General features: G+C 37.6%; 1 protein-coding gene across 2 annotated transcripts in view; it reads right to left on the reverse strand.

Annotated features, from left to right (window-relative positions):
• Nucleotides 1-5,458: 5,458 nt before the first annotated feature.
• The window catches only part of LOC131439944 (neural-cadherin-like), a 69,897-nt gene continuing 52,288 nt past the window's right edge, over nt 5,459-23,067 (reverse strand). For both annotated transcript variants that reach the window (XM_058611058.1, XM_058611057.1), the window contains exon 2: nt 5,459-8,266. In XM_058611058.1, the coding sequence (XP_058467041.1) occupies nt 6,423-8,045 (1,623 nt within the window). In that variant the 5' untranslated portion in view covers nt 8,046-8,266 and the 3' untranslated portion in view covers nt 5,459-6,422. The remainder of the gene's footprint in view (nt 8,267-23,067) is intronic.

Here is a 23,067-nt window from a genome sequence, read left to right on the forward strand (position 1 = left end):
GAATGGCTGGGTGAAATCAACAAACAAACTAGAAAAGGTTATCATACAAAATTTGGTGGGTGGACTGAGAAGGAAGGTGCGGGTATTCAGGATTCGAAACTAGTTCTTATTCTTTGAAAATTTCTTTAAAATCCGTAAATCAGTTTGATTTTTGTGTGTAAATTATACGTTTGCCATAATAATCGAATACACCCTTTAAGTTTCGCGCAGCGCCGATTCACTGAAGACCCGATTTTTGAATCTAACGCTACTATAGAAAAAACAAGCACACGCACAACTTAGGTAAAATTAACGATAATTACTTCATACTTTTGCAATGGAATTTCATGCTCGATAAATTACTGTAAACTACGTACCTTCATGCGTAAATATCAAGACTCTATTTAATTTGGAATCTATAAAATAATGTGTTTCAGGAAATCACAATGTCGTACTTCAATAGTTCTGATTCCACATGAAACCTTTAAAAAAATCAGCTAAAAACAACCATCCGATTTTAGTCAGTTCTGAGTTGCCTGCTACATCTAGGGGGTGGAATTTTATGCAAATAGGAAACAATTTCACTTTTATCCTTCGCTGCCAATGGAACCTATTGAATTCATTTTCATTTTGTCACTCACTCCTACGAGTAAATGGAAGTTTATTTTTTTACACAGTTCCGTGCCATTGGGAGCTTAACTAGCTACCCGTCTAACCAGCGCTGGTGATTCTGATTCGTAGAATTTTTCATGAATAAAGATCTTCGGTTTTTATCAGCATACCAAACCGCGCCACCAAACCAACCACTCGGCCCCAGATTTCAAGGACATTTCTTTTTTCCTGAAGCCCATCGGAGGGGATTGAGTGGAGCAAAAGCTATATCATATCCCGATTTCGACCAGTCACTAGGAGCTCGGTCGTGGGTAGGGATTGTGCTGGATTAGCGAAGGGTAAACTTTTGTTTTGCAGCAGAAAATCGCCCGTGGCTTAAGGCAGCATCAGCCAAATATCTGCGACAATTGTAAATGATATGCTAAGTTATTTTCCATCGGTCGATTCTCCCGCTCTGGGCGATCTTTCGAGAGCAACGTCACCGAAGAAGGATGAGAAAAAAGCGAGGAGACAAAACGTGCTGCCACACTGAATACTAATGGCATGGATCGTTTTGTGGAAACCGTCACCACAAAATATTCATCCTGTGCACCATTTGAAGTGCTGCGAACCGATGGCTTCTGGCTGTTTGGATTCCGATATCGGTGAATACGTAATGAAATTATCCAATCGGGACTTTGTTTTCGGAATTTATCTTCACATTCTATTGGCGGAGGTTTCACTGCCCAGGAGGTTTCAGTCAAAACAAACACCGACACCTTCGACACGCGGAGGTCGTAAATTTATTAATTTCAATGCGTTGATTACAATTAAAACCGACATTTCACTGATACCCAGTCGATTATGACCAAAAGCCTAATAGGTTTTCTTGTTTATTGAGGTGTTGTGACCATGCGGTGCTTTTTTTTCAATCAACCGCTGAGGAGGCATAGAAACGAAGAACGCAATAAATTTACGTTGAAATTAGTAGCTTGAAGATTTTAGGTTACGATTTACGATCGTGTGAATTATACCTTCGATAAAATGGGAATTGATTCATTCATCTTCCAGAGAAGACCTTTTGCGCTGTGTAATTATTGTGTGCAGGAATTTATGATCAGTATGTTACTTTTTAGAAATACCGTTCTGCCATGCACACCATAATATAGTGTCGTTGCAGAGAAAACTACGTGATGAAATAACAATAGTGGATATTAGAAAATGTGCCGATTGAAGTAAACGCCCATTTTTCATATGACAGAAATTTAATTTAGTACCGAAAACAAAACTTGATGGGGTATCGGAATTACAGTATTCCATGTTTTTTTTTTTGGAGACCACCATTTCAGTGGATTTACAAATCTTTCAACCACTGTTTTTACGACGTGCAAATTATTCGCTCTTGTCGGCGATAATTCACGGTCCCCATTTCGCATGACATTTATAACAGCTGGTGGTCTGATGGGGGGCAGTTTTTATTTGCATTCAGCTTCAAACGAGCAAAAGCAAAAAAATCGGCACAAGCTCTTCCTCCAGGGTTCCATTTCCGGTTGCGACCATTTATTACCCGAGTGGAACTATGCTTTACATATAATTTGATGATCGGTTTGCTTCTGTTCCTGGGCCAACCAAACCCGAAAAAAGGCAATAATAAAATTTGGAATTTATGAATATGAGTTTTTACTTAGCACTTTACTCATCGACAAAACGACGTTGTTTCTGAATGCTTGTTATTCTGGCAAAAATGTCCTTGGTTCACAACAAAATACAAATTCAGCTTATCAAAACAATTCATTAAATTATTTGTTGAGTCAAAGCAACAGATTTCTAAGTCCAGTTGTCTGTGATTCACTCCACTAAAAGAAGCAATGCAATAGCTAACATTGGAAACGTTTGAATGAGAATCAACATAAGTTCTAGCCAACATTATGTCATTCCAGAAGCAGAAGGAGTTTGATGGATGGCAAATTCCTTGTGGACAAATATTATGCACATAATCCATGCATGGGGAAGCAGATTTATGTTATTGTTGACGGAAAGCTTTTCTTTTTCGTTAGCGGTGTTAAATAACGGGAAAGTGAATTAATTCTATACTGAATAAATGATGGATTCAATCATGTTTTCAGAGAAATGTATGCCTAATATTTTAACAATTCATGAGTTTGTTGAAAATTTATGCACTGATGATGGATGCAAATAAATTAAATTAAATTCTAAAATACTGGAATGGAAATAATGGAATCAGAAGTCCCGGGCCTAACAAAGAAAACGTCGATTTTTTACCATTAAAACCTTTTTTACCTTTTTATTCTTCAGTATAATCTCCATCCAAAGCGATACACTTGACCCATCGGCAAGGATGGCTTTGATCGTATCAAAGAACGCTCACTGGCAACTCTTCACACGATTGAATCAGTGCCATCAAAGAGAGACGGAAATCATCGCAAAAACAAAAACCCGGCATGGCTCATTTAACATAGAATAGACACCAGTGCGAGAGCGAATTTCTCTCGATGACATATCTGAAAATCGAAGGTTACCACGCTGCAGTGGGGACCCTCTCTGAAACAACAAACGGTCGCTTATTCTCGTTTCGTGATCCGATTCTATACAGACAGTTGATAACTGCGATAGAATCATTTTACTATTGCCGCTTATTCTAACTATGTGCATATAACCTTTGTATAAGTTGTGTCTATGAAAATGTATGTGAATGCTCCACACAAGGGTTTTGAAATATTGCAACCTAGTATGAGAATCATCAGGTCGAATCATCGATTCGATTTTCTGCGATAATTGTCAACTTGCGATTCTCTCTTGGGAAATTCCACACAGCAACGATCATTATCAGACTGTACATTTTTTAAGGGCGTGAAATACTCAGAGTATGAAGTGGAGCGAAGAAATGTAGCAAAATTCTCTCACGATTCATGCATTGAGAGACTCGAATTCTTGTAGCATCTTCTACCGGATTGAAAATGTTGTATACAATATAGATAGCAATATAGCAGCTTCTGTCAAATTTTCGGCAATCACCATTACTGCCCATCGGTCCTCCAACATTTTGATGCCCTTTGAAAAAAACTTCTTTTTATCCACCTAGTGGTGTAATGATATCTTTCTCATATTACTTATATTTTCAAAAATATCACTAGAAGAATCTATGAACAATTTTTCTTTCAATCTTTAAAAAAACGAAATTTTCTTTGGATATAAACTAACATAACCTTTTCAATTCGTAAATAGTTATGTCAAGTTAACTAGAATTTTTATTTATTTTGCATCGTCGCATTAAATGATTAAACACATTTTATCCTATAGTTCTGGAACCGGAAGTCTGACCCGTAAGAAATTAAACAGCAACCTATGAGACTATAGGATCTTTTATTTGAGCCTGTTTGTGGAAATCGATCAAATCATCTCTGAGAAAATAAGTGAGTCTCGTTTTAAACTTTTTGACCACTATTTCCGGTACTTCTGGAACCGGAAACTTGGAATCAGTATGGCCGCAGTAAGTTCGTTTAGTAAGTAACTAATACAGCCTACAAATTGAATCAATTTTAAGCCAAATCTAGAAGAATTTTACCCTCTTTTGCATAGTCACTCTAAATGGCGCTATGAAATTCAATAGCAACCTATGGGGCTACGAGATTTTTTTTATTTTAAGAGTGACATTATTTGATACATACTCACACACATACACGCACAGACACATACATTACTCAGCTTGATGAACTGTGTCGAATGATATAGATCACTTAGCCCTTTGGGCCAATTTTCACTAGTCAATTTTTCAAGTGATTGCATAAACTTTCTATATTAGAAAGGCAATAAGTGTACTTTTATAGAAAAGCATCATTATCATGATCTTGTAATAACAATAACAAATAAGTACAAATTGAATGAAAGAATTAGAAATTCACATTTTTTCACCTGAAATATAAATTTTAATGTGGCAACCCTGCACGCTATACGAAATTGAACAAAGCACGCTGCGAACGGAGCAAAGTCGCACGTACCATCGTGTACTAGTTTTGTATCATCATTTTGAATGATGATTTGAATGTTTTGACACTCATCGCCCTATGGTTTCGGAACTGAAAGTCGGATCAGGATGAAATTGCACAGTATATTTAAAGACAATGAGAGCTTTAATTTGAATCATGATTCGTGAAAATCGGCTTAACCGTTGCTGAGTGTTGCTAAGTGAGTTCCGTTTTTGGATATTTTCTTCACTATTATCGGTGCTTTCGGAAGCGGAAACCGAGGTCTAGTTGTCCCAAGGTAGTTTTATATATTCACTAACTAAAAAGATCTAATAACTAGATGAATTTAGCAGTAAGTTTAAAAAAAAGTGTGCGCCTCGTTTTGCTATCGCTTGTACAAAATACTCATGAAATTTAAAATTTTCACTTGTCGCACTGTAATACCGGAACCGGAAGTCGGATCTGGATCAGCTATTCGAGGTTTAAGAATTTCAAGACCTTTTATTTGCTTCTTAGTTTGTGAAAATCGGTTAGGAAATTTCCAAGAAAATTGAGTGCGCATTTTTTAATAAGTTTGCTCATATTTCCTTGTTATTCCGGAACCGGAAGTCCGGATCTAAATGAAATTTAAAAAAATGTATGAGGCTATAAGACCTTTCATTTGAATCTAAGCTTGTGAAAATCGGTTCAGCCATCTCTGAGAAACGTGTATGACTATTTTCGTTTTTTGGTGCATCCGTAACAAGAAATCGGATCCAAATGAATCTCTTGAACATTATACCTTACGGTGTTTCATTTGAATCTGAGTTAGTAAAAATCGGTTCAGCCATCTATGAGAAAATTGAGTGACATTATTGGTCACACACACACACACACACACACACACACACACACACACACACACACACACACACACACACACACACACACACACACACACACACACGCACACACACACACACACACACACATACACAGACACAAATAGACATTTTGTGATCTCGACGAACTGAGTTGAATGGTATATGACACTTGGCCCTGTAGGCCTCGGTTGTAAAATCGGTTTTGCATAGCTTTTCTTTCTATATGGGAAAGGCAAAAAAAAGATTTGTCATGGCTTTCAAAATAGGCTTTCGTTTCTGCAATGAACTCAGCAACCTTTTCAGATTTGGAAATAGAGAATAGTCGCTGGGGCCCAGGTTTGGAGAATACGGGAAATGAACGAATCCATACCGCAAATCATTCAATTACACCGTTGCTTTCATGCATGACTGCGTTGGTGTATCTTTTTCCATAGCTTGATGAAAATTAAAACTCGTCTGACACGTTCCCGCCTGTTTTAGCTCAGTCAGAGCTTGCTTGTAACTAGAGATGGTCTACCATACAGTTGAAAAACATGGAACAAACACAGTTGTTTTGCAGATTTAGATACTCAGTAAAGGTAAATTTTGCATAATCCTTTGAAAATATTCTAATGGTCCTGAAGAGAACTGATTGGCGGAATTTATGAAAAATCTGGCAAATTACCGATAAATTTGGAACATTGCCAACTCTGGTCGCGACTGTATTCTAGAACTGGAATCAAGAACGAAACTCTGGCGTCGATTCAGAATTCAGTTGCAAAACTTAGATATGGAATCCAGATCAAGGAACCCTACCCAAAACCTAATTTTTAGATCATTTACACACTTTACACTGGTTTTTAACAAGAGGTCATTTACCGCGGAGTATTTTAAATAAATGTTCTAAGTAACTTTAAGATAACTTCTTCAAATGATACCAAGGCCCAATGGATATCAAACAGCGCAAATTATTGGGTGCATGATGATTAGGAAGCGTAATTTGGCAAGATTTTTTTTGAAACCATCATCGACATTGTGACGATACCGCAAGTAAATTGAAATTCAAACGGCACTCACCATTATGTCCCTGATTGGTGATGATCACCCAGAAGTCGATTGTCTTCTCCGGTCCCAGCTCTTCGTAGTCCCACTTCTTTTTGACCCGAACGGCACCGTTGGTTTCAACCGTGACCCACGGATTTTCGTCCCGAATCTTGAACGTTTCCCGATCGGTTTCCTTCTCCAGCTGGAACACATTGCGACCTTCGGTATCGCCTTCGGCTTCCGTGAAATCGATTCGTTTGGTTGGACGAACCGCGCGCGTTACACGACGTTTGTCCCGCCGGTGGGAGTGTTGATATTCGTGGTTCAGATGTTGCATCACCACCGGAACCGGATCCGGAGCTACGAACTCGATCAACACCCGAGCCGGTTTTTCACTGTTCAAACTAGGCGTACGAATGTCATGAGCATCCACGTCTATGAACAATTCGGACATGTCTGGTTCGCCGGCTAGCAGCAGTTCACCGGTTTGCGGCACAATCACAACCATGTTGCTGGGGTTCATGAGACGGTAAGCCACCTTATCGCCATCGGCGTCCTTGGCTTCGACTTTTCCGAAACTGGTGAATCTTTCCCAGGTAATGGTTTCATTACCATAAACATTCGTTGATTTGACACCATTTACCGTGAAACGATAGTCGGGCTTAGTGAACACGGGATGATTGTCGTTCACGTCCAAAATCTTGACCTGCAGTTTAACTTGTGCTTTGTTAATTTTCTTTGCATCCGTTGCTTCCACCACCACACTGTACTCGTCCTTGGTTTCGCGATCCAGAGGTTTGTTTGATACCAACCAAACACCGTGCTTCCGGGTGTCATCGATACGTACGGTGCCCTTGATTTCACCGCTGCTACTGTCCTCCAGTGCGAATTCGCGCCCGTCGTTACCGTGTACGATAGAGTAGATAACCGATTTGGCACCGCGCGCGGAGTTTGCCTGTAATAGCGGAAGTTCACGAACTCGCGTACCGGCGTTCTTGTTTTCACTCAACTCACCGACCGTTTCACCGAGTGCACTGGGGAAGTGTAGCATATCTTTGCGATTCATAATATACAGCTGTAGCTGGTGTGTGGCAGTGGAGTTGGGAGTCTCCTCCAGAACGACCAGTTTGACCGGTCGGTTGACTAGCGGGGAGAGATCGGAAGTGGTCATCACCATTCCGTCGTCCAGTACGGTGAAGTACTTGGAGTAGTCCGTTTCCAGCAGCCGATAGTTCAACGGCTTGGATGAGTAGGACGAAATCGACGAGAACGGCGAGTTCGGGCTAGTGAAGTTTGCCGTGAACTTCTGGATGCTGTAGCCGGGATATGTGTCGTGTGGCAGGACTAAGCTAATAAAACTGTTTGTAGGATCGAACTTGAATTCTTCGCTGCTAGCGCTATGATGGCGATGATGCTTACACGATACTATGACAACATTGAGATTTAACACTAACACTACTACGATGGCTAACATTGAAACACTGAGTAATTTGAATCGATGGCTACGCTGTGCCGGACGGCGGTGCTGTGACCGGTGACTACTGCCCTCGGTCGAACTGCTCGGGCACCGCATTCCGTCGGCGGTGGCTCCGAGATTCCCCATTTCACTTACGTTCACTAGCCGCACGCACAGTTCTCCGATGGCACCGGGTAAACTCTCGATAAGAATCTAATTTTTCATCCACCCCGAATACACTGCGAACTTGTCATCAAGCCACCGGTGACACTTAGCGGGAATTGATAATCTTACGAACTAAACGCGCACTACTAGTTGGCCAGCGAGACATCTTGTTCCAAGCGCGTTGATGACGATTATGAAATCACCTAGAAATAGAGAAGGAAAAAAAATAAAGCATTAATGATCAAATTTCAGTGAAAGACCTCAAGTCTGTTCGAGGTGTCTTTCGAATACATTGAGCGGAGGACGCACGGAGCACTGTCAACAAGCTGTGCCAAGGAACCAAATGATTACCTCACTGACTGTGAGGAAACCACAGATGAGTGATCACCTAACAGTAGTTTTTCAATGCACTGGACGATTGAATGTCAGCCATTCTCTGACAACGATTTGCATATAAATTTCTGATGGGGTTTTCTGTTACTGTTTCGATGATGACGCCGATGTTGACAAAAAACTAGTAATCCCATAACAGAACACCACGAAACAGAATTCCATCTTTTCGATTTCATTTACGGGTTTCGCGTGCTGATAGGCAAACCGAACAACGTGTTGAAAACAGAAATTAAGAAACATCTGACTCAACAGAATCACCGATTGAGCTTGGATCTCTGGTGAAATTACTTCCACCGGCAGGAAGCAGTAGCATCATCAACAGCACCCGGGCCACAATTGAAGATGAAGCGAAAATGAACACCTATCGAAAGAACAGACTCATCTTACGCTTACCGGAAATTGATCGGGCTGAATTAACGGCACTGTGCCTTCCAACTTCGGAATGTTGACCCCAACTGAACTCGAATTATTTTGAACCTTTACCAACCTTTCGATTATAGAAGCAACGAACCTCACAGTCCGTAATTCTAATTTCAATTTACGGATAGATTGGTGATGATTCCATTGGAAGGCGAAAGTCGATTGTCACGCTGTTTCGAAAGATATTAATAGCTTGGAATCGAAATTGGAAAAGTTCGCCTTTTAAAGCAACGATTTTAATTATAATTTTTGATCAACAGTCGAAGTTGATTTCAGTTGCTGTAGATTAAGAGAAGAAAAACAAACCCAAGGTTTCTAATTCGTTCCTTTAAGCCGATGTGTATATTTCCTAGTAAAAGAACGTCACCACGGCGGTAAAGTGAAACCACGATGCTTACCACCGTTAGCCCGTTACTACGATGACAAATCGATGTATCCAAAGTGACGAACACGAGAGGGATTGTGACAGTGTGGTAGCAGTGATAGCAGCACCATGGATCGTATTACAAATGTTGAAATATGAGTGGCTCTTGTTGTTTCAGAGTTTCAGTAGCTTCCTACGACCTAAGACTGATGTCTGTAGAAACGGAGTGAACCTATTGCAGTGTTTGATAGATTGCCTCATGGTATGGAAAACTGAAAACTGAGTGAAACCTTAGGTCAGCACAACAGTTTGTGGAAACTTATCATTGATGTATCTGACGATTAGAGAATATATTTCGGTTCTATTATTTAAACTTTTTTATTTTTTTAAAATTTTTTATTGAATATTTTCTTTTTGTATTTGAAATTGTAGCATGCTTGGAAGTATATGAAATTTGAGACAGAAGGCATTCTGAAAAAACAAGGTTCGAAAAAAAGATGTTAGTTTTTAAGTTATTACTGATTAAAAATCTTACTCTGGTGTGGAATAGCCGTGTGTTGAGTGAAAAACAGTACGGTAGATTTGACAATTTTATGCTGTATTTTCTTTCGTGTCTAAGAAATAGATTGACGAATTTCAAACATTTATTTCAAGCAATAAACCATATTTTAAAAGGGGCTATTGTTCCAATAGTTATGTTATTAGGAGAGTCGCCATGTTAATTTGATTACTGTGTATAAATTCGGTTATAGCATCGCGAAACTCAAAGCGAACGCACCTATTTGAAATTTTAGCATTAGCATTAGCATTAGCATTAGCATTAGAGATCGCCCGTGTGTTGCTACTCCGTTATTGATCTGGACCAATTGAGATTGCAAAATGATTTTTTGAAGCAACATGTTTGGGAATAGCACATTGTTTCACACTGTGCAAACTATATTGATGCATGCATGCTGATCAATACCGACGCCGGCCACGTCCGAATGCAGATCTACTTGGGAGGGGAAGGATTGTTAGTTCGACGCATGTTGCTACTAGGAACCGAGGAATCCACTGCATTCCCACATGCATCACAGGAGAGGATACTTTGTTAGTAAATGTTTTAATAATGTTATCATGTGTTTATTACTCTGGGTAGCCGGCTACCAAGAATGTTTTAAAGTGTTATAATTTTAAGTGTTACTTTGTGCTGGCAATATAATGCACGAAACAGTCAATCTCCGAAATTGACAAAACTCCGGACAGACGGCTGTCGAGTATGCAGTCACTCGTTTATGCATCTACCTTTCGCGAATTTTTAGAAATAAGTGTAACATGTAGACATCGCACATTTAGACGAGCGCCCATTCCAAACGCGATCCTGAACCACGTCGAGTCTGCTTTCCAAACGAATATTTCAAACGCTAAATATTACCTATTGTTCGAACCTAATTCACGTGCTTTATGTTAGGTTATGAATCCCTAGGACAGAGCCTGAAAACTGGCCTGTCCAGAAAGAAATACATCTTCCTACTTTTTACCTGTGATAAATTTGAAGAATCGGCCAATGTTTCAGGAATGAAAGGGAGGATTAAAATATTCAACGCAATTTGAATTACAACTCATATGAAAGATTTAATCTGTAGAACTTGTTTTATGAATTTTTTTTTATGAATTTTTGATTTTTTAAATTTTCTAACTGTTTCGGTAGACTTTGTATCTTTTACCGAAAAATTATCTTCTTGCTTGCCTAAGTCAGTAAATTCGCTAAAAACGTGAACCGTAGAATAACAAAGCTAAAAATAAAAAACGGAGAGTAACGAAGAAGATTAGAAAATACCAAATGAGGTGATGGGGGCATATCCGACAACGCATTAGTTCTCCTCCCCTTCGAGTATCAACACGTTTGCGTCCATCACGACTACGTGCTTATTGTCCGGAATATGCATGATTGGACAACACACGGCAGAATAAATGTCGTTATAATCTAAGCTATAATAAGTGGAAAATATCAGCTACAAATAAAAAATAATTCCACAAAAAAACTACTGGAAATAGCACAAAGACAAATTGATATTACTGGCAGCGCTGTTTGAGAGAGATCTGGCATGACAGCCCTTTAGGGATACATCTCGCAGCCCTTTAGAAATATATCATCAGAAAAAATACTCCCTTATATGGCGGCAGTCATTCCTGTGTGGTAAAATATATCCTTCCAACCACGCCAGTCGCACCCTCAACCAAACCTTTATTCAGCACGGTTTCACCATCACTGAAAATCAATAATTAAACTACTTATTTCACTAGAACTTTCTAAAATCACTGAAAAAAACACTTTTTATTAGAGCAACACAGAAGCACTGTCTATTGCCTTTCATATGTACTTTATATTCCGAACGCACCTATTTGAAATTTACCCTTAAAGACAAAAATAAGAGGGGCAAAAACTCGCTCATCAGGCTCATTTTCTTCTATTTATCATTTCACCTCATGATTTAGGATGCAATCTGTAAAATGATGGTCAAGATGAAACTCATTGCTGATCTAAACAAACACACTCATCTAACACATGGATCAATAAGTCCCGAGACTAAAGCAGAGATGGCGCTCGTTGTAAACCAGTAACCACGTCTTTCTAGAGTACTAACCTTTGCTTGAAACGGGTCAAAATTTTGAAGTCGATCCGACCAGAAACAGCTGGAATTGGAATTCGATGGAACAAAATGCACCCTGCCACAAGTCGATGAAAACAATGGCGAAATTGAACGAATTGGGCTTTGACCTGCTTCCCCACCCCCCATACTCGCCAGATTTAGCCCCCAGTGACTACTGGCTCTTTGCTGATCTTAAAAAAATGCTCCAGGGAAAAAGATTTGGCTCAAATGAGGAGGTCATCGCTAAAACTGAAGCTTATTTTGAAGCGAAAGTTAAATTTTTTATAAACATGGTATTGAAAAATTGGAAAAACATTGGAACCATTGTATCACCCTAAAAGGTGATTATGTTGATGAATAAAAAAAAATTTGCAAAAAAATGTTGTTTCCATTGTTAGCCTCGGGACTTATTGATCCATGTGTTATACAGAGTATCACTGGCACCAAATTGTGATGGTATTGAAGGTTCTCAGTTTTAATTTCATAGCATTTAACTCTCATTCCGAGTTTTAAAAGTGAGTACTGAGTTTGGCATTACCGTACTGAGCTACACTGGTGAGACTATGTTTTTACTACAGAGCCACCAACAAAACAAAGTCTTGGAATTACATTTCTTTCGTGGAATTTGGCCTTTCTCTTTCATCTGACTTCGCAGCCGATTCTTAGCGTACGTAATCATTGCATTGCGGGTACTACATAATCCTACTGACACCATGAATCTTTCCAGGTCGGGGCTTGAACATATGACAACTGCAAGTCCAGCATGCATTGAACCTCCAACCCGGGCTGAGAGCTGCCAACACAACCAACATTTTCGGTTTTGTTATTGCTGGTACTCAAAACTAAAGTGCCTATAACCAAAGTGACGACAGCTGTTAGTGTGGAATGACAGCTTCAATTCTCAACCCCACGTATAACATCAGTATGTTTCTTTGGTCCGAAGAGACGAATGACCATAAGAATAGAAATCAATACAAATTGAATTCGGTCACGAAGACCAAATTTCAGGCTTTTGTATGTCTTTTTTGCTCATTTTGAATACACTATTGTTCGCTACACTGCATTGTCTTTGTTTTTGTTGTCTCTACCGTGAGTGATTTTCGACTGTGGATTTGGATGAAGTATGAACACGAAGTGATTGATCCCAACGAAACATACCATGCTGCTATCATTTCAGTGTAATGAAATAGAGCCAATTTTCAAATTCACAAAATTTCAACTTGTCTATCATCAAAAGGCGCAGAAAGGTGCAGATGAGACTACTTACATATAAAACTACTTCAAAAGAGCTTTCATACCGTGGTTGAATTACTCGTCTGCGATCGTCGGTAGGCGAGATATGTTCTTTTCAAATATCCTTGTCCTTGACATTTGTAATGATAAGGTTCATTGTATGTCAGATCAGATGTGTGTTTTGCATGAATATTCTTCCGTGTTTTTTGGTTCTCATGTCATTATTTTAACGACCGTCGTTTTAAGCGGCAATTTGAGATTTTAATCACTCATTACTCTGTAATGTTGAAACTGCAAACCGTATCGAATTTGAATCTAAAAGTTTGACAATCGATTGAACATTCCATGATATGTCGAAGTAGGTTCCACTTTAGAGTTTACGGTTATTTAAGGTACTTTTAGAGCCGGTATTCAAGAACCAGCATAACCCAAACCTATTTGTATGGCCATATGACGAATAAATTGCAATAGTTTTGAGTCAAACTTCAAAGCTTTTCGGGATTGTCATCTTCTATATCGGTTTGAATTTTAAAAACTCCTCACCCTGTAAGTCCAGAATCGGAAGTCAGAATCGGATAAAATTCATTGATTTTGTATGGGACCATAAATCCTTTAATATGAATTTTTGTTTTTGAAATTCGATTTGGCCTTCTTTCAAGAAAACGATTGAGCTTTGGGGAACGATACTGGAACCGGAGTTCGAAAGTCGGTCTAACCGAAGTCAGTTTAATTCACCTGAAGAGCTGTATAGTTCACATTCGATTCATGTTTGAATCAGTGTAGACATCTTTGAGAAATTGCAGGGCGAATTAAATTTTTGGGTACTGGTTGTCGACTATTCAAATCAGCAGACCCGATTAGCCTCATTAATTTATGTGAAATGGACATTTTTATACTAATCACCATGTATCCCATAAACCGTAAGCTGGATCTGACTGAAACGGTTGAGCCATCTCCGAGAAAATGGAGTGAAATTATTCGTCACACACGCATTTGCTGATCTCGACGAACTGATTCGAATGGTATATTGGTGTTATGTTCTTTCAGCATTTATTGCTGTAAGTAGTTTAAATTAATATATTTATGGAATTGCTTTCAACTCGAAAAAGCTGCCATCATCTGGTTTACATATGCATTATTCAAACGATTATGTTGCCAAAAACGAACCGTGCTAAAATCGGTTCAAGGCAGATGAAAAAAGATGCTGTACACAGTATTTTTGGTACTTAGAAACAATTGTATGTAACAGTATAAAAAATCGTGTTTCACGTTGCTTCCAATCATTGCTTTGTCATACAGCGCTCAAAACTCACGGAATCTGAGTCTGGAAACATATTCTGTTTTCAAGGTCAAGTGTGACAGATACTGTCAAAAAACTGAAAATTTTGATAAAACTTCGTATAACTCAAAAAGTAAACATCCGATCTCAAAACCATTCCATAGCGTTCTGGGTGACGGGGAGACCTTTCATTTGCGACTAGTTCGATCAAAATCGGTCCAGCCATCTCCGAGATCTCGACCTCATAGTTGACAACACACATACACACACGGACATTTGCTCAGTTCGTCGAGCTGAATCGATTGATATATGATATTCGGGCATGACATTCCCTCCGGGCCTCGGAAAAATTTTCCTAAAGTTTGAGCGAATTCTATACCTATTTTTTATATATATAAAAAAAAAGGTAAAACATGAAAATTGGCTCTATTTCATTAAACTGAAATGATAGCAGCAAAGTATGTTTGAGAAAGTTTTGTAGTTTTAAATGATGGAAGATTTTGTAGAACATGAAAAACTCATATAAATTGAAAGTATGTTTTCTTACAAAAACTGGCCTTAGGACACCCTTTTCAGAAAATACATTATATCATGAATTACTCTCAAGTTACGGGAATAGTACCTTCAGCAAATTCGTTTAAAATAACTTTCTGTACAACTTTGTCGAAGTATCTTAGTCCCTATGTTGGCCCTGAGCTAAACTGATATCTTTATCTCACTTTTAGGGGGATTAATCACACAAATAAAATTTTCCAAAAGATGGCGTCTATCATTCTAAGCAACTTTGCTGAAGATATTGTACCTTAAAAATCACATTTTAATGAGTTGTCAATTAAGAGCGTGAAATTGGGTTTTTGAACCACTGTGCTATGGTTCGCACTCTAATGTGTATCAGCTTGATAAATTTTAATTATTCGGCGATTTTTTTTTAAATATATTCATAGAATTAATTTTCGGTTGAACCGACTCAACGAGTAGCCTTTAACAGATAAGAAAGATTCAAGAGGCCAAAGCTTTAATCATTAGCAACGGTAGATTACTAACGATGCTTTCGATAAAATGGCTTTCGTCAAGCTGATGCCGTCTTCATCATGATTGAATGCCTATCATATTTCATTTTATTTGATTTTACATCTTATAAGATGCACGAGCATGTGGAATTGTGTGATTTGAAAATTTCATGGCTTGAGTTAGAATGAAAATAAGAAACAAAAGATCGACTGCAACAGCGCGACTTGAACTGAGAAACATTAGATCACAAAGCACTTCGGTTAATACACTGAACTACAGAAGCACACATATGTTTGTTGATTATTTGATACATATAAATCAATACAGCGGCCCTTGGTGCACTCGAAACGTGTAAAATTCTGTGCAAGTGGAATATTTGCGTCATTTGAAAAAATAAGTCGTTATGAATTGCAACGTTTGTAGGATTTTACCACCTGTAAAATGCCTAATTTTTTTTCTATAAATTTTCAAAATTATGTATCAAAAAATCACGAACTGAAATTGAACTCTTTAGAAGTTATTTTTTAATTGTGTCGTTCATTTAACCTAATTTTGGCCGTTCTTTGGTGGGAATAGTAATTTTAATGTTATGTACTATCCGGAATACTATACACTATACATGGTCTTTTTTCAAAGGGTCTTTTTTATGCGTTGTTGTTATGCGACTTTTTTTATGCGAATTTTCAGAGTTATGCGGTTTTTTTATGCGAAGTTTCAGAGTTATGCGGTTTTTTATGCGAATTTTCAGAGTTATGCGGTTTCCCTTCTGCGGTTTTTTTATGCGAAGTTTCAGAGTTATGCGGTTTTTTTTATGCGAAATTTCAGAGTTATGCGATTTTTTTATGCGAATTTTCAAAGTTATGCGGTTTTTTTATGCGGTACGTAAATTCGCATAAAAAAAGACTTCAGTGTAATTTAACAACAACATTCAAAGTTCACTTCCTCTAACTACTTGTCAATATCATGTCAAATTATATAGCAATATCGACAAAAAGAAAAGCTATGTTCGTTCCATTTTCAACAAACCCCTTCCAAAAGTATTTCTTCATATTGGAAATTATAATATCTATCTTATTTTCAGTTGTTTAAAAGTTCCGTCTTCTTAACGATGAAACTTTTAAAAGTAAAGCCAATCAAAATTTTATATATTTAGCTTTCTTTTGCATGGACTCCCGAAGGATAATTTTGGCATTCTAAAATACCTTTCCGATGTTCTACAAGTTCGATCACAAAACTAGTTAATGAATGGCCTATCGTTGTTGCTCTGGCTTAATGGAAACTTATCTTTGGTCTGAAACAAATTCCAAGCACATCTTCTCAGGACTGACATAGGATTTTACTCTAGTAAACCTACTCTTAGTTCAGTTTCGAGACAATCCGGCTTAACTAATTCAACCGCAAACAGACTCCGTCATCCAAGGGGGGCGTATCATTTATCAGAAAACTATCACAACATTGCCCTCTTAACGGAACCGGGATAAAAGGAGAAACATAATCCCCGAAAAGAAGAGCGCACCCGGTTCGGTTCGCTACATGCTGAAGAGGTGTGAAAATCGAAATGCTATCCGACCAAAACACGGTTTCCGTTCTGTTCGATTCCTTCTGCGATCCTCGTGTGATGCTGCGCTTGTCCAAATCAATATACCATTGCATGTGGTCCCATAAAACCGGCTCATGATCAAACGATTCGTTTGTAATCTTTTTTATTGCCCTCCCGGCTACGGTCGCTCCATCTTTCACGGTATCATGGTTAGCTTTTATTCGTAGCTAACACTGATTGATTAGCTGTTTTGTCTGTTTAGTCATTTGAATAGTTAATGATAGAGCCCACCAGCGCGGAATCCTGAGGCTTCGTCCGGATTCGAAGCCGTTGAAAAAGTGTGAATGATTTTCGCCCACCTCTCCGTTGTTTCTATATAGTTACTTTCAACGAATAATGCGACACATTCTTCCATAAAACCATAAATCAAGTTCTCGGATAACGCTGGAGCTGTGCTGCAAAATCATGGGAACCTCTTGAATTGATTGACAACAATTAATTCTCGGGCCAACCAGAAAATTGTCTTCCACGCTGTGTCTAGCGATTTCAATACGGCACAGCTCGACCGACGAACTGCTGGAGAGCACCGCGGGGGAGAGCTATGCTGGTGCTTGGTTTAATGAGTTTACGCCTCGAATCCGACACCTATTGGTCACGACAAGACACAGACGATTCCAGCTGCTAAACGCAATATTCTTCAGCCTCATAAATAAAGCAGCCAACTGCGAACGAGATGATGATTGGAGATGATGCTGAGCCTTCGATGAGAGCCCAATGAGTAATCGAGGCATTTAACACGTGCCATGGTTTAACAGAAGATCCACACTCTCCCACCCTACATCGACGTCATGCAACGAGATGAATCATCCCACTCCCGATTACATCGTTCACCTTTTACAACCTTTAAGAATAATGTTACCTTAACATATGACACGACGGATATATTTTTAAACTCTTCCACTTAGCCGATTACCATCATTATCATCATTACACATTTGAAGCCGGAGAGAAACGAGAACCTTCCGGGAACCGAAACACGGAAAACAAATGATCTGGAACCGGAGAAAGCGTAACCGGCAAGAATGGAAGGCGGTGAGCCGAAACGTGCTGGGAATAACCTGGGCAGGCGATCCGGTTGGAATAGGATTGAAATGGTAAGTGAATGAGGCGGCACTCAGCTGATAGATGAATGCCGTCCTACGGAGTATTGAGAACCATTCCGGGATGATTCGATTCTTGTGGTTACGGTGTTGCGTTCCAACAAAGGAACTGTGGCTTCGAAGAGAATTGTGTTCGTAGACGCTATACTCGCCGCATTGATATAAGATGCATTCCACAGAGCACGCTTAAATTTAATTGTGCGGGTTGGTGTAAGGGCTTTTTTAATATGCTTAATTTAAGTAACTGATAGCAGTTTATTTTATTTGGAATTAATGCTTTTTTGGAAAAGATGCTTTTTTTCAGAACAATCAAGGCTAGAAAATGATTCATACACAGACTACAAATCAAATAGCTCTAAGCAATTTCTACGCAAGGTGCTTTTCGATTGGTTCGTTGTTTCTCAGACGAACAAAACTGTTTAAAACCAAAGCCAACTAGTTCATATTTGTATATTATCATATCATACTAATGAAGGCCTACGGTAATTTCATTTACCAACTTTTCATTGATCATTGAGATCAATATTCTCTTTCCAATGAATGAATTTTCAATAGGGACTCAGTCAGAATACTTAAATAATAGCGAAATTAAGATGAACTATTCACGCCATACTTTTTAGGGTGTTTAAATAGTTTCGAGAGGCATGAAATAGTTGTGGAACGATTATTTTGCTTGGTTGATTGTATCGGACAGGAACAATATCAGGCATATTGAACAGTCTGTTTTGTAAACCAATCCAAGCCAAGTAAAATTACCAACAACGAACAAAATAATGAATTCACTTCACGCTTCGTCTTCAACTCGGTGTATTAGCAGTTCAAATTCAGCTACCATTAACACTCAGCAGTTCAACTTGAACCGCTAAGCAAACGCAAAGCTTACTCTACATAATGTTTTCTACCTTCAGATAGTGAAACTGAGTTCACAGATAAAGTAATTCTACAAATGGTTCATGGAGGTGCTTCAAGGTTGTTTTATAGTTTTTCTATATCCTGCGTTGTAATTTATTTCTGTTGGGACAACAACATAACCAAATATGTACTTCATGAAGCATTACTAGCCAGCATGTTTGTACATATGTAAAATGGTAATTTACTATTGTAAAATGATAATTTACTATTAAGATTAAGATTATTTTACTCACATCCCGATCAGATGTGGTTGTCAAAATTGCATCAAATTTCGATACTACAAAACAACATAAAACCCATCTGAATCTACGTGTATATATATAAAAATGCAGAGATCATCCTTTGTAATCGCATCACGTTAGAACGGATGGAAGGATTTCCATGATTTTTTTTTGTTTGATCAGTTTTTACCCCCACCGGGTTCGTACATCAAAAAAATTAGGAAAACTTGCCGGAAAATTGGGAAAAATCCATAAAGTTGTTTTGCATGGCCAATGGAATTTTCCACTGAAAAAGTCGTCAATGATTGCTAGATCATCAATAGGTGTTTGGCGCATAACGAATCGCATAAGTGTTTGGACGTCGAAGAAAGCAATACTAGATCGTTGAAAGAATCTGTTGGCGCGCAACGATTCATGATTCATGTGGTTCTTCATTTCGAGCCACGTGCTTAATTAGGTATCGAAATTATTGCTTGCCAAATGACTCAATGACGGAATGCTTAGTCAGGAGAAAAAGTTCTGATATCATTTACCAGTTGATGAATTGTGTTCAATGGGGTCAGATGAATAGTATTGGTCATCGCGAGCGCGAGTTCAGCTAATCAGAATATTTTTGAGTGAATCAATGAAAAGATTGTACTGTAGAAGCGCTAAGGTCAAACTAAGAGATTTTCACTTCATTTTGCTGTCTAATGATTTAGATTACACTAAGCGCACATGATAAGTTGCATTTAGATCAATGTTCAAGATGATTACCATAATGGAACGAGACCGTCATTTTATATTTCATATTCTGTGAAGAATGTTAAAATTGGTAAGATGAATATCACATTAAAATTTAAGCATCGTCTCTCCAAACAACCAGAAGTTCCACAGTATCTGAAAAATATCCACGTTATTAGAGCTCTAAAGTACGCGTGGCACTTTTTGGCAACTTGAACGTACAGAACAAGTTCTGAGAAAACTTTCTCACTACTTAAAAGCTGTAAAAGCTTCAAAGTTTGTTCTGTTCCGTCGGGTGAACATTCAAGTATAAGTAATTATTTAAAAACGGATTGTTCAGAATGCTCTTCAGAAATCTTTATTGTTACGAGCTTTTAGTTACTTAGGCTAAATACAAACTGTAAACATATCCTACTCTACCGAATGAACAACTCTAGAAGAGAAACTTATCAGCATTTTGTTAGATTTATCAATACAAAATTCTGGTTAGTAAGCTTCTTCATCGATTACCGAAAGCAAGAATCACATCTGGAAGAGAAAACTTGGCACCTTATATCCTTTATGTCGAAGTCATTAGTGAGGGATCTCTGTTCAGTATTTTGATTCAAAGGATGAGATAATAATCTGTACATTTGCTCAATTTTTGCTTAACAGAAGTTATTTTCACATTAATTTTTGGTGATATTTCTTTTTCGGGCTAAAGCGAATGCGTGTCGAATTCCATTCATTGTAGATTAATCAGAAAAATGACGGAGAGAAACGTTAACCATTTAGTCTTTTGACAATTGTGATGTCCGAAAACATAAATTCGAATAAATAATTGTTGGGCGAAACGAAGTTCGACGGTTCAGCTGGTATTATATAAATTTACTATGAATAATTGTTTAAATATGAAGATTTCATATCAAACATTGTGTCTGATTATATCTAGCATTGTTTTCATGTAAAATATTATTGTTTTATCATAATTGGTTTGAAAATATGTATCGTAAATTGTAGTTCATATGTCTGTTTTTTTCAGTAAGAGCAAAATAATTATAATTTCACCATTATGTTCAAAACATCATTGTTTTACATATAAATAAATCGTAGTTTTTATATAAATAAAACTGGACTGGAAAACTATGCATCTCAATTATACGTCTTTTGTGGTATAAATAACAAAACAAACTATAATTTTAATATAATTCTGAAATGGTATTTCGATCAAGATTCCTTCCATTTTGACGTGGACTTCGCATCGATCTATATATTTTGAGTTTGATCGGTAAATTCACAGTTTCTGTCGCTGTAATATTTTTCATTTCCGCGAATCAGCAATGTTCAATAATAGCACTTTTCACTAAACAACACACTCTTGCCACAGATGCATTATCACTCAAAATAACTGTTTCGATCTTTTACTGTACTATAAGTTACCTGATACACATTGGAATTAGACTTTTTTTACAGCAACGCCCAGGCAATATCGGTCATATATTGGTTTCTTATTATTCCGTTTAGCAATGGTCTTACAATGGCCAACTATCGGTAAAAATTTCTCTGCTGCATGTTGATCAAAGGAATTTTGAATGTACTATATTCATTATGACACATTGCGTTAGTTCTATAATACCGAGGGCATAAACTAATTCAATTATTGAATACAAAGGAGTTTACGCTCCGACAAAGAGGCAATAAACTCTCATTATTTTCAAAAATCTCATCGGATCTCTCAAAACACTAGTTTAAAACAAGAAGGCAACCTTTTTCCAACCGGTTTTTTTACATTTATTTGCTATGTACAGTTTTGAATTTCGATTAATTAACCTATTAACACCAATAAAAATTATGTTCACAGATGGGAAATTAAAAAAAAATCTAGTTTCTTATTTCACTTAGTGATACCTTTCTCAAAGTCATTAAAATAATATTTTTTTCATTGAGCTGATTTAAAACTAAAATAGGTAGAGTACTCATTTTTCAATTGATTCAAGTAGTTCATATTCCCAGATGCGAAAGTATCAGTAATAATACTCCAAGATACGAGTTAGTCAGTTTTTATACCTTGTACGAGACAGTCGACACAATAAAGCACTTAAGGCTGAGACGACAGAAAAAAAACTGTTTTAATCCACCTAGTGGTGTAATAATTTATATTTCCAGAATCCCCTAATATTTATATTATCACAAATCTTATTAGAATATTCTTCCAAAAAATATTTTTGAACCTTGAAAGTTTATTTGGGTATAATAAACTAGCATAACCTTTTCAATTTGAAAAATATTTGTCAATTTAAGATGAAATTGTCTGTTTCGCTCTAAGTGACGGTTTCAAATTTTCAGCACACTTGACTCTCTAGTTTTGGAATCGCGAGTCGGATCCGAATGAATTTGAATAGCAGTTTATAGAATCACAATTCCCTTTGAGCCTAAGTTTGTGAAAATCGGTGCAGCCATCTACAATAAAATCAAGTGAGTTCCGTCTTGAAGTTTTTACCTTTTTTTCAGGTACTTCCGGAACCGGGTAGTGGAAATCGCTATGTCGGAAATTATCATATTCAGAGTAAGTTTTTCACTAAACGCAAACGACAGTAAGAAACTATCATATTCAAATTGAAACAATTTTGAACCGATTTCAGAAGAGTTTTTCCATTTTGCATCGTCGTTCTTAATGACGGTTTCTAATTTTAAACACACTTTAACCTAGAGCTCAGGAACCGGAAGTCGGATCCGGTTAAAATTCAATAGCGTTCTATACGATTATCCCACATCGTTTGAGTCCAAGATTCCGAAAATCGGCCATCTCTGAGAAAATCAAGTGAGTCCTGTTTTGAAGCTTTTGACTTTTTATACCTACCGGTATAGCCGAAGTTGGTTGAATTAGCAAGCAACTATCACACCCTATAAACTGAAATAGCTTTGAACAGATTTTCGAACATTTTTTTGCATCGATTATTCCATCCTTCAACATATTAAGTTTGAATATGTACTTAATTTTGATTACAACCAGATTTGCGTGCTGGATCCACATATATTAGAATGACCAGAATACCCTCGTTATCTTATTTATTTATATATAAAATTATTATCCAAAAAATTTGTGTTTTTAACATTATAGTGCAATTATATTTAG

The sequence above is a fragment of the Malaya genurostris genome, unplaced genomic scaffold, assembly GCF_030247185.1.
Source record: "Malaya genurostris strain Urasoe2022 unplaced genomic scaffold, Malgen_1.1 HiC_scaffold_19, whole genome shotgun sequence".
Classification (NCBI taxonomy): domain Eukaryota; kingdom Metazoa; phylum Arthropoda; class Insecta; order Diptera; family Culicidae; genus Malaya; species Malaya genurostris.